The sequence below is a fragment of the Oryzias latipes genome, chromosome 10 (assembly GCF_053564925.1).
Source record: "Oryzias latipes strain Hd-rR chromosome 10, Olatipes_Hd-rR_3.1".
NCBI lineage: Eukaryota > Metazoa > Chordata > Actinopteri > Beloniformes > Adrianichthyidae > Oryzias > Oryzias latipes.
The window spans coordinates 15,067,954-15,080,268 of record NC_136246.1 but is presented as its reverse complement, the minus strand read 5'-3'; the positions used below and the strand labels follow the sequence as shown (position 1 = coordinate 15,080,268).

The 12,315-nt window shown below is 40.0% G+C and overlaps 2 protein-coding genes across 3 annotated transcripts; one reads left to right on the top strand and one right to left on the bottom strand.

The window, feature by feature from the left end:
- The first annotated feature begins 1,958 nt into the window (after positions 1–1,958).
- On the top strand, positions 1,959–4,362 carry zgc:162144 (RD3 domain-containing protein). The gene is made up of 3 exons (XM_004073210.5): positions 1,959–2,183; positions 2,331–2,638; positions 3,005–4,362. The coding sequence occupies exons 2-3, from the start codon at positions 2,331–2,333 to the stop codon at positions 3,378–3,380; spliced, it is 684 nt and encodes a 227-aa protein (XP_004073258.3). The 5' UTR covers positions 1,959–2,183; the 3' UTR covers positions 3,381–4,362.
- A 1,468-nt stretch (positions 4,363–5,830) lies between these two features.
- stx5a (syntaxin 5A) lies at positions 5,831–11,877 on the bottom strand. Of its 2 annotated transcripts, XM_004073148.4 has the most exons (11): positions 11,712–11,877; positions 11,230–11,300; positions 10,435–10,490; positions 10,243–10,313; positions 10,048–10,164; positions 9,851–9,907; positions 9,658–9,739; positions 8,636–8,722; positions 8,372–8,475; positions 8,146–8,267; positions 5,831–6,894 (listed from the first exon to the last, which is right to left on the bottom strand). In XM_004073148.4, exons 1-11 carry the CDS (start codon positions 11,772–11,774, stop codon positions 6,735–6,737), a joined length of 990 nt encoding a protein of 329 aa, XP_004073196.1. In that variant the 5' UTR covers positions 11,775–11,877; the 3' UTR covers positions 5,831–6,734. The 2 variants fall into 2 exon arrangements, with proteins under 2 accessions (XP_004073196.1, XP_078810192.1); XM_078954066.1 differs by lacking the exon at positions 8,636–8,722.
- Positions 11,878–12,315: the final 438 nt, after the last annotated feature.

The following is a 12,315-nucleotide window of genomic DNA, read 5'->3' as shown; positions in this document are numbered from 1 at the left end:
AATCCATCAGCCATCAGCATCAGCTTGGACGTGCTGTTTGTGCCACACACCACCATGTTGGCTGACTTGTGACGAATGCTGGTGGTAGATCACAACAGTGCAGTTTGTGACCAGGCGGGTGACCTGCTGTTGGCTGTGAGCACATACAGAAGCACATATAAGAAACTTATATGAGACATTGTTAAACAAACTAGAAGTCTTGTTGCTTTTAACATCATTCATCCAATCCAACAAACTAAAACAAAAGTAATCAGCACAGTTAGATAGTAGCAGTTGAAGAGGATCTTGCATGTTTTCTCAACAGAGGAATGTGTTCCTGTGAATGTTTGACAGATGATGACACCAACAAGACTCACAGTCCATACCCTGATGGTTTTCTTCAGAGCTTTGGTCAGGACTTTGTGCAGGACAGTAAAGTTTTCTCACACCAAACTCCCATCCGTGTTTTTGTTGTTTTTCTACCATGTTTACTTAGTGCAGAAGAGTGCGGACATCCTACAGGAGTAGGCCAAATGATTCCTACTCATTTGGAAGCGTGGAGTTGTCCACAAACTCCTTTGAGGCATTCAGTCTTTTTTTTGTTGTTGTTATTTTTTTAACTTGTCCTGTCCAACAGCTAAGTAAGCAGATCAGAGCTGAGTGCCTCTTGTATTGGACATATTTTATTGTTACAATTGGGGTTTATGGATCTTCAGACAGACTGAGTGTATATTTGTATAAACCCCTTTTGTATTTGAGGCTAAGCTCTATTTATGAAAATTATATTTGTATGCATTCCTTGTTGGACCAAATTGAAAAAAAGAAACAAAAGAGGAGAGAAAGAAACAGGCATTTAGTTATTAAGGGTCTAAGCCCAGCCCCTGAGAAACAGCTCCACAAAAAAATCAGAAAGTTGGATGCAACTGATTTAAAGGCGGCATGAAGTATAGAAGTCTGTGGTTTTTAACTGCAGACTGTTGGTGACCCTCCGGCCCCATGTGCCTCAGCATCTGCTGACCCATCTGTTTGCATGGTCTTCTATTCTATGGATGAATCACTGTTGTGAAGGAATGTATAGACACGGTTCTTTCTTAAAACATTTAGTTGTGCACACATTTGTGTCTGTGTTAAAGATAAAAAGCGAAACCAAACCTTCATGTGAAAGCATGTCATTTATTCACATCATCAGATGTAAAAACGAGTGTTTTAACAGGTTTTTGTTCATTAAACAGCTGCAAGCAAACCCAAACTTTCATTACAATAAAATGAGAAATGTTTCCATTTTAGAGCTAAGTGCAGCAAACAAAGAAACAACTGAGTGTCTGCGGCAGTAATTAGATTATGACAGTCATAGCAACAACTCATACTTCCTAGTAGGCTGTGGATTTGAATGTAATCTGGGATTTAGTTGCTCAGTGCTGAGTGGTGTGGAAACCCAAACTAGCCTTGCAGACAGTACTGCAGGCCGGATGACGGGACACACTGTTACACTGGAGAGTCTGTCATGAAGGAAAGAGAGATTATGTGGGTAGTTATGTCATACCAAAGTAATACTCAAAAACAACTGCCTTGTAATTTCAGGTCTCTTTGATAAAGGGTGTTGTTTAGGCAAACAATAGAGATGCAGTCTGCTTTCTCTGTGTGAAACCTGAAAATATATCTTGGTAAATAGTGGTTTATGAGTTATTCTGTCCCAGTAAATTAGTTTGAAGCAGGAGAAAGCCTGTATGTCTGTGTTGACACCCCCCCCCCCCCCCCCCCCAAGCAGCGATAAATTGAGGTTTTTTGGGAAACAAGCACCAGAGAAATGGTTTAAAAATAACAGTTAAATTGACTATAAAAAGCAGAATAGAATGAACCCTGTGTAATCTGAATTCTGTCAGTCTCTGTGACACAAGCAGCCCTGCCTGCACTGTACCCTCCTGTCACAGGGTAAGCTCATCTCGTCACTTGTTCTTTATTAATACAGGATGACATTTATTCTCAATCCCAAACTCACACACTCGCTCCGGCACACCTCACACAAGTACACACACTGTCTGCCAGGGACCGCCAAGGTAGCCGGGCAGTCAGGTAACTGTGTGGCACCAGGTGGAATCTCATTTATCCACTTTGCCCATGAGGCCTGCTGCTCCTACGGCTGCTACCAGAGTCTTCATCAAACATCTGGAGAGATTTCTGTTAAACAATCCAGTTTGCTGAAGGTAGGACTGTAGTTTGGGACAGACATCAGACTAAATCTTATTTGTTCAGAAATAGAAACAGTTTGTATTTAAATGGACATTATAATAGTCTTGACATCAGTTTAACCAATTTGTTAACCCCCCCCCGTAACTTTATATTTTTTCCAGATGTTTCCTTGGTCTGCTGTTTTTTCCCTTGAGCCCAAAGTGCCGGGCCAGCGCACCTCAGAGGAGCTGGTCGTCAATACTCTGATGCTGGAGCTGGGGGCCATGGTGAAGCGCACCGAGCGCATCCGTTTGGAGAGGGCGACAGAGGGTCGCCGCCGCCGCCGCAGCTCATCCTCTGCCGCCGATTACAGCTGGCTGGCCAGCACCCCGACCCCGCAGCCCTACCAGCTTACTCCCAACGACCTGCTGGAGCTGCAGGATCTCTGTGCCAAGATCCCTCCTGCTCAGTGTGGCCCCGTTATTGTCAGGTCAGAAGAAACAAGAGACACGTGTAAACATTAATGTGTACAATTGTATAACTAAAAAAAGAAGCCAGTTGGGGGGAAAAAGTCAATAATTTCTGGAAGAAGTAAACTTAAGGAAGAACATGGATAGGTGGGGTTTCGAACTAATCTGTTTAGCAGCCTAAGCAATGTCCTGCTCCTGGTTTGGATACTGTACTAAATGCTGAATGGAAAAGGTGAGGGAACATGATCAAAAAAGCAAACATTTTCTAGAGATTTTGCATTGATTGAGTTTTTTTCGCCATCATCTATCTGCCTGTTCCTGCCAGGCTGCTGCCATATGTTTAAGTTTTTTTTTAGTGTAAATCAATTTTCTTCACCTTCCTTTAGGTTCAGGAGAATTGTCACACAGATGGAGCCTGAAGTTCATGAGGTCCCCCGCCTCTTCCGCACCGTGCTGCGCGACTGTGTGGACGAGGTCAACGGCAACGACGAGGCTCAGCCTCCAACCGCCATCGAGAAGCAGCAACGGAGCAAGAGCCTCTCCTTTGTCACTTTCCGCACAAAGTTTCGCACGGGGCAAATGTTCAAAGGGAGCAACCTGAGAGGCTCCAGAGGGAACCTGCAGCAGCAGGTGGATTGGTCAGATGAGGAGGAGGAGGAGGATGCAGAGGGAGAGGAGGAGGCCATGAAGGCGAGGGCAAGGAAGGGCAGGAGCAAGAGCATGCCAGAAATCACCCCGTTGGAGCAGAGCGCTCAGGGGTGAGAAAGGATGCTGAGAAGGGGAGGACTTGGCAAAGGGAACAAACTGAAGCACAAAGAGGAGGATGGATCATAAACCCGTAGAGGAAGAGAAACAGGCGGACAGCCACAATTCTTATTTTAACTAATTGGCTTTCTTAAATTAGTCAAATCAAAGAAGAATACTTTTAGAAGTTTTAGCCTAACAGTCCCACTTGGATTGAAAATATCAGAAAAGATCTGTTTTTAAGCGACAATGAGGTATAATGCGCTGAAGGTTGAAAACCAGCCAGTCTTTAACCATGCAGCACTGCAAACCATGGACCTTTAGAGCCCATGAAGGCACTCCGTTTGTGGATCAATGAGCTCCTTCAGTTTGTCCTTTCCTGGAACAAATCCCATTCAAGCACATTTTACTTTTTTGCACACGTTTCATCAGTTACTTTCTCATTAACCTTTGTTTGCAAACATCACTGTAGTCCAGAAAGGAGCGTGCTATAAATGAAAAGTCTTCTGCATAAAGGATACAGGGCTGGCCAACCCTGGTCCTCAAGAGCCGCCACCCTGCCTGTATTCCGGCGCTCCCTGACCAGCTTGCTGCTGATTAGCTGACTCCAGTGAGCCCACATCCCGACTGACTGAACTCACCTCATTAAGGTATTCAGCACCAAACCCTCCAGGTAGAGCTGGAAAACAGGCAGGGTTGGTCATCCCTGGAATTCCAATCACTTCATTTGTACCTTTAAAACCATTGCTGTGTAAAAGGCAGAGCAGCGGTCTCCTGGGTTTCTACTCCTCAGTTTGCTCAGCAGCTGCAGACTAGCTCCAGATCCCAGGGTTACTTAGCAGCCGCTCTGATGTTAAACTAATACCTACAGGCATCAATTGACTACGCAGTGTCTGTATTTTTTTTTTATAATAAATGTACATTTCTTTTTTTTTGGAATAATTAAACATACCTTGTCCTATTCTTTTGAGTGTAATTAAAACATTGCTTTTTCACAAAACAGTGTCTTGTTATAAATTTGATTGCAATTTTGGGAAATGCAAGTGTCATTTAACCACAAACCCCTATTGATGCAAATATGCAGCAAACCCCATTGGCTTCAAAATTATCTTAAGTTTGCATCTACATGAAAGCAAAAACAAAAGTTATTTTTCTGTTCATAGTTGGAAAGAAATTCAGGGGTCAAGGGCTTATTTATTCTTTTTTTTTTAATAAAAAAAAAGCAGTTCATATTTATTCTTTATTTTACTTTTTTGATTAGATATAAGATTTAAAAATACTGCACTCAGAAAGAATAAACAAAAATGGAATTAAATTCTATATTATAATATAGTATGTAATTTATTCATTAACCAATCAAAATAATAACATTTATATTCCTTTATGGTTGTCTGGGATACTTTAGACATAAAATCATTAAAAAGCTGATAACTCATGTAATTAACCTAAAAAACAAACAAAACATATTTTATATAAGTTTAGAATAGTCACAATATGTCTGTGTTATCACGCTTTTAAACAACTTAGATTTTTTTTTAAAAACATTTTAAATAATTACTTCACAGACAGATGTGGAATCTGTTTGACAGAGAGCCCTGCATCTTCTGTCATATGAATCTTTTTCAGTGTATAACCTTTGGTCCATAAATTTTGAATGATCATGGAATTATCAGAAGTTAAAGACATATTCCCCATCCATTTATCATTTAAACACACTTTACTTCAGAGAAGCTACAGAGGAAACAAAGAACTCCACGTAGATGTCTGTGTGTACTTCATTTCCAATGACTGAAACCAAAAGAAGAGATTTAAACTGAGAACTGGAGAAATTGGCAGGATGGATCAGCTGTTGAGGCTCAAATGACACGAAGTCAAACCGGTTTCTCACTGCGGACAGAGAGGCGACATTCCAAGCAGAACGAGAAGGGCAGCGAAACAAACACCTTCAAGCCTCAATTTAGTTTATCCACGTCTTCAGCTAAGAGGGGAAAAAAATACCTTAGACTGGAGACACCAGAGACATTTTAGAGAATTGAAGAGAAATGAGCTTTTATAGCCAGAATGAAATAAAGAACTATGAGTTCTTTTGCATAACTTCAAACATTTTAGTGTTTGTCAATTGCCTTAAAACAAAACTGATATACAAACCGATTAGGGTGCTTAAAACAGATTTTTAGGAAGATGTGTTTATCCCCTCATTCTAAACATTCAGACCAAATTCCTTAACTTAAGATGAGGTAACAGCGATTAAAAATGTCCACCTACATCAAAATAACCTGAAACTGAATGACAAACTTTTTTCTGTTGTTTAGCTTCTGTGAGAGCAAATGCTCTGCAAGGCTCTAACATTTCAGTAAATGGGTTCTAAATGATGAACTTTCTGCTGAACAGTTGCTGTAACACCTTTGAACAGCTAATTCTGTCCCCACTCACCAATCCTCTTAACACAAGAAAGTCTCAGCCATGAGTGCCAGCATCCGATTATTATTTTATTATTGTGCACTCTCTCATCAATACATCTGAACTATTTGCACTTTGTACACTGAAGTCAAGGCATTTGGCTAAAAAAAAAAACCAGAGGAAAATACCAAGAATGTCTTCTCTCGTCTTAAAAATCTGTGGTCATGTACAGGAGGAGTCGACTACAGACAGCCGAGTACTTCCAGGGAACCTGACTGATCCACTTTAGCGAATTGTTTCAGCCGCAGAACCCCTTCATCAGCACCCGATTCTATCCGTGGCTCTGCGTGAGTGAAGCGTTTAACCATTAAAGCTGTTCGTTTTAATAAACAGCATTCTTCCAGAACTTCAAGCAGCTCGAACCTCACACTGCAGACTTCCCTTCAGCTGTCAGTAAGCGGCCTTCTTGGGTAAATCTGCATCCGGTCACAGTTTACTAAGAACATCCCATTTGGCAAAATAAGCTTAGATTCAAACCAGAATGTGTATGGTTACAAAAAACATTTGACTGAACGATGTTAAGAATTACAAGTTTGCGATGCTCTTCAGAAAAAAAAGGAATAGTGATGACATAACAAAAAATGTTGGACAGTTTGGACAATCAAACTATTAAATTATAGCCACTTTGAATAAACATTTAGGAGGAGTTGGTCAAAGTACAGCACAGGGCAGTTTTCTGCTCCTTCCTTCCACAAAGTGAGTACTTCAGATCATTTGCATGTTTCATTTGAAGTTCAATCTCTTCATCAGGATAGAATCAGTCTGAAGCTTTGGAATAATCCACAAGTCTTTTATCGCTTTGAAAGGATCCCAAGCATCCATTAGACCCTCATAGAGAATACCGCTCTTCAAAATACGATCCAAGTCCAGTTTAAAGTTCACATTTTCCTCAACCACAGCTGTTCCTCTTCTTCAGGCGAAGAACACCACAAAGATAATGAAGAAGACCACAAGAACAAGGAAGATTTTGATCATCAGCCACCGGTTGGAGGAGACTGACTGGAAATATTTGAGGATTTCCGTGTGCGCAGCCTCCACGTTTAGTTGAGTGTCCTCGACGTTGGCATCGATTCTATTGGAGGAAGACAACAACAGCGTGAGAGTCACCATATCTCATCGTCCGTCAAGTTAGTTATTTCTAAGAGATGATGAAAACTGCCAGAAGATTCACATCCAACAGAAAAAGAAACAAAAAGACTCGAAGAGTTGTTCAAAAACAGGCAGATGGTGGAGCAAAAGAGCTTCTTCAGCTCTGGTTGAACTGCTTCACAGAAAGATTCAGGGAAACGTTCCTGCCTAGAGCCACAGGCCTTTTTGTCACAACAGTAAACCAGTAAATAAATACGGAAATGAGGGATTTGATCTCATTTATGTGAGAAAAATGGGCCAACCTATACAAGGCATGCAGGTGGCCCGCAGGAAATAACAAGGTCATAGGCCACTCAATGAACCTGTGGGGCAAAAATGTTCATGCATTTTTCCTACGGGCATCCTGCAGGCGACAGGTCGTAGCAAACAGGGTGAAATCATATGAGGGTGAAGTAGGTTAGACGAAGGCATGTCGTACAGATTTTTTTTTTCAACCTCGCCAAACCCTGTGGACTGTGTCGGTTAGTGGCTGGTTAGTGCTGTTCACAATAAGTGCGTGCTCCTTCTGTGAACCCTGACTTTTAGGAATTAGGATATTAGACAACCAGAGCATAGTATGTGTGGGTGTCCTACGGGCGTTTTACGGGCGCTTATGCATCACCTGTACGCCCTGCGTGTGCAGCATTTGCATGCGGTCAGTACAAGCACCGTGTGAAAACATCATCTGCATTTCATAAGTGCAATATCCTTATAAATGCTTCACAATAGACTTACCACATGCATGACAATGGTACATTCTATTTTCATAACATACCTTAAGGTGGCAGCATGTGCCACAAGGGAACTATAAGACACACCCCTTAAGATGCGACTGTTCCCTTCTACAGCCTTCCAACCTGCAGCCCCTATATGGCTGCATGTGACTAAGGCTCAAACTACGCTATTGGTTTTTATTTATTTATTTATCGCCCAATGCCTCTTTTTTTGCCATATGATTATTTTTGGCACATTTTCTATCTTAGTTAGTTTTAATTATCATTTGTTCATATAAGTATGATGCCTGTCTTCAGTGTAAGACCTAATAAAACAAGTTCTCTGCCATTAATAAAATAACAATCCATTAATCTAATCTGCAACTGAGGTTTAACATGTGAAGTGCTCTGAGTGATGCACAGCAATAAAGAAAGTGCTTCAAATGAATAATGCAGCTTTTCCCTTTCTATTCCACACCCACCTCTGGACAGTCTCCTCTTGCTCCTTGACCATGTGTGCCAGCTGCTGGAATATAGAACCCAGTTCTACGATGGTGCTCTCAATGTTCTGCATGGTGTCTGCACGGCTCTGGATGTACGAATCCTAGAGGGAAAAGACGCCAAAAAGGGAATCAAATTATTCTGCAAAAATACAACGTTGCATGTTGCAAAGCTTTTAAACAAAATGACTCATCCTAAGCTGTCTACCTGTTCATCGATGAGCTGGAGCTGCAGAGGGTTGCTCTGAGAGTCCATATTTATGGCCACGTCTCCCAAACTGCGCGACTCATCCTGCATCAGAACCGAACTCTCTGCAGGGGGACAGCAGGTAAACACCTGTTCATCAAGGCTGGAAAAAAAACTCAGAATTGCAGAGGGGGAAAAAAAAAAACACAAGATAGAAAAACACAGCAGGTACACACAGTAACTAATCAATACCCGCTCAGAGTGTCAAACGTTCCAGGGAAATACCTTTTACATTTGTGGTTGTATAGCCCTGGTAGTCATAGCGCGGTTCACGATCTGCGTGCGGCTCCTGGGCCCCTTTTTTGCGGCTCCCTAAAATATTTTTAATTTTTACATTACAGAGGGCCAAATACAGGAATAATCATTCACAAAGAGTCTGAGCAGTTCTCTAAGACAGCAGCAGTTTTTACACTTGCAGTTAAAAAAAAACTACTTCTACTACTATCTTTGAGAACAAATGTATGCAACATGCTCAATGTGAATTCTTCTTTAGCTAAATTTATCATTTATTGATTTATAACAAGCGCAGATGTCACTAAATTCTTTTTTTTTCAATATTCTGGAGATGTCCCCTGTAGTTCAAGATCCACTGACAAAATATCTAGTTTAAAATTACACATTAATTAATTTTGTGGATTATTTTGGGCAAGAATTTTCCGGAGTGAAACAGAAAAGCTGTTCATATCTACACATCATTGTTGAAACCATCTGATTTTTGTATGGGTTCCCCAGAAATTCTCCATCAACTGTTTAGTAACCTCACACACCTTCTGTGTTAACCTGCTTAGAAAGTTGTTGAGTTTTTTTGGAGTTGAACCAAACATTTTCCTGATGATGTAAACACACACACACGAACACACACACACGAGGGATTTGACTAAACACACTCCTCCCGGAAAAACACCTGACTCAGTTAAATTGTTAGTACTTTAATAATCCATGGGGACTGACCGTCTTTACATACTTTTAAAAAAAAATAAAAGCAGGAAAGCAATTTGTTGCTTTAAATACAAAAGAAAAACTTAATTATTAGTAAAAAGACTGTTCATTATTAAAGTATAACCATTTTTAAAGTCATCTTTTTTTTTTTAGGATTTAGTTTAAAAGACAGTTTATCAGTTTCGTTTAGTTATTAATTTTTATTGCTTGATTAGTTGCTGCTTCAAAGAAACACCTCCCACCAACAGTGTTAAGCAGAGTCAGTTCAAAGTGGCCACAGCATGTTTGTGTGACGTCAGCAGACTTACTGAAGTTGTTTGCCATCATGGGAGAAGTCGAGACGGGAGGCTGGGAGAACTGTTCTCTCCTGCTGCGCTGCTGCTTCAGGTTCTGCAGACAAAGGAAAGCCGCTTCAACAACTTAGACTGAGACTTTAGAAGAACTTCAAATGTAAGAAATCTCCATTTCTACTTTTCTTGAAAAATGAAAATGGTTTCTCACCTCTGTTCTGACCTCAAGGACCGACTTGAAATCATTTGACATAGACGCCAGTTTAGACTGCAAACAACATGTAAAGTTTATTGGAGGTTTTGTTTCTTTATAGTAAAAAATACATTTGTATGTGTTAGAGCTTTCAGATGGTTCAAAACTAAACTATGATTAATGAAGTGTGAGACTTCAACAATCCATGAACATACCTGTAGTGACACCACTATAGTGTTAGAATGAGATTGGATGTGTCGGCCACCCGGAGCTCCACGTGATCTCACCAAGTCCTGCAGCTGTGCTATCTGTTTGTTCAGACTGTTGATGTCCTGCAAACACCAAGCAGAGGTGCTGGGGTTACTCACCACATCCAAAGCAACAGGAAGAAGAACTCCAACTCGGCTCACTTGTTTAATGATGTACGTCAGCTCTTCAATCTCCACTGCTTTGTCATCAAATAAGGATTTCCTTTTTGCCACTAAAATCAAAGCAGTACAATCAGCACTACTGATGACCTTTTATACATTTATTACCAATGGTCTGACTATTTCAGACAAAATATTTATTACATTTAGTGCAGCCAACAAATAAAAACTTACAAATAGTGAGCTTCTCCAGTTTGGCAAAAGTGTTGCTCAAGTCTTTCCCAATTCTCCTGCAAGAACAAACAGAAACGCTGTGTTTTTTACTGAAGTTGTAACAAAGTTTTCTTTCTCTCCAAAAGTTAAGGGACCAACTAATTATAATTAACTAGATACATTATAAACATTTAATTCATTTTACATATAAAATGACAATCAAGTTATTCTATTCAGCTGCCCACATCTCAGAGGCAAATTTCTAATAAACTACTGCCGCACTGCAGAAACTATGTCTTAGAAAACAATGCATCATAATTAAAAAACCACTGGAAACGCTTTTACAAGAGATCAAAACATGATTGGAGAGGGACTTTAAGGCTGACTTGATAAAACAAAAGAAGGCGGAGATCCAAAAATAAGCTCCAATGCAACTACCAAGCCTTAATATTGAAATTATCTGTGGATTTGAACATTGCATAGTCAAACATAAGCAAAGGATACATTTTTAAATGCCTAAATCTCCTTTTTGAACATTTTGAATTTCTGCTGTTCAAACAGTACGTTAATATGATTTATTGTCGCTCAGAATTTTTACTGTTAGTATAGCTGTGAGGACAAATGTCCAACTTCTTAAAACAACTACACATCACTGTAAAAGTCTTTTTTTTTAAATAAATAATATATAACTGTAAAAAAAAGACAACATATTGTCCAACGGTTACAGATATTAAACATCAACATTAAATACTATTCATGTAAAGGAATTTATGAGCTTTTGTATCAAACAAGGAAAGCAAACAATGAGGTTCCTACTTTGCCATCACTGTGAAGTCACTGCGCTGCCTCAGGGCGGCAAGAGCTGGTTTACTGGGCTGGACTCCATTCTGATGAGAGAAGACGATAATTTAAAAAATGTACAACTTTAAAAAAAACCACAAAGACACTAAGCATAAAAACTTGCACCATCACACAGATATATGTGATATGACTTAGTGATATTTCATTGGGCTGATAGAAGTTTGGGATCAATGTCAAACTAAGTATTATTTTATGTGCGTCATTGATCAAGAGATTGATTTAATGGACCAATATCAGTCAGTTCAGCCCAAAACAAAAATAAAAACAAGGAACAGAAAGAAACAAAATAGAAAACAAAACTAAAAGTAATCAGATCCAGCCTTCAAAGAACACAAATATGAAAAGAATGGGTAGTATTGTGGCGTTTAGACCCTTTACCTTCATTTAAAATAAAATGATTGTGTTCGTGTAGTGAGTGGTCTGTGTTTATAACATACTTGTCTGCCTTGCAGAGATTTACAGGCGGACTGGAACTCCAGGGTCCGATCGCGGCACGTCATCTTGCCGTCAGAGGATTATAAACCCGCTTTTGAAGCAGAAAATACCTGAAACGACGCCCGAACCCTCAGCCTGAAGCCTGTACGGTAAACAGAAGGATCTCCCGATGTGGGAACAAGCTCACATCCAAGGCGGACAATCCTTCATGAACAAAGGCCCACGCATTTCTACAAAAAACAAGAGAATTGTTGGCATCATCAGCAAACAAACAGTGCTTACAAAAAACCACCGGTTTGAACAGAAGGTACCGTTAGCATCCACTACGATTAACATTCGATAATGTAAAACACAAAACTATTATCACAATAATTTACACATATGTATCACCACACTAGTTAAATACTAATATCATTAGGTAACGATGGTTATCTCAAGCCAGTAAAGACGTCCACAGCTGTTCACGGCCCAACCGGCTAACTACATGCTACGGTTAGCTAGCTGAATCTGCTAACCCTCTTTTGCTTCACTTATCTCTTACGTAACATGTTATAATTCGATCAAAACTAACCGCGCGACGTTAATTTATGTTCAAAAAACAAAAAA

Coding starts and splice junctions, on each gene's coding strand:
- zgc:162144 (XM_004073210.5), top strand. CDS start 2,331: ATGTTTCCTTGGTCTGCTGTTTTTTCCCTTGAGCCCAAAGTGCCGGGC. Junction 2,639..3,004: donor TGTGGCCCCGTTATTGTCAG/GTCAGAAGAAAC, acceptor ACCTTCCTTTAG/GTTCAGGAGAATTGTCACAC.
- stx5a (XM_004073148.4), bottom strand. CDS start 11,774: ATGACGTGCCGCGATCGGACCCTGGAGTTCCAGTCCGCCTGTAAATCT. Junction 10,491..11,229: donor GACTTCACAGTGATGGCAAA/GTAGGAACCTCA, acceptor TTGTTCTTGCAG/GAGAATTGGGAAAGACTTGA. Junction 10,314..10,434: donor ACTGGAGAAGCTCACTATTT/GTAAGTTTTTAT, acceptor CTTTGATTTTAG/TGGCAAAAAGGAAATCCTTA.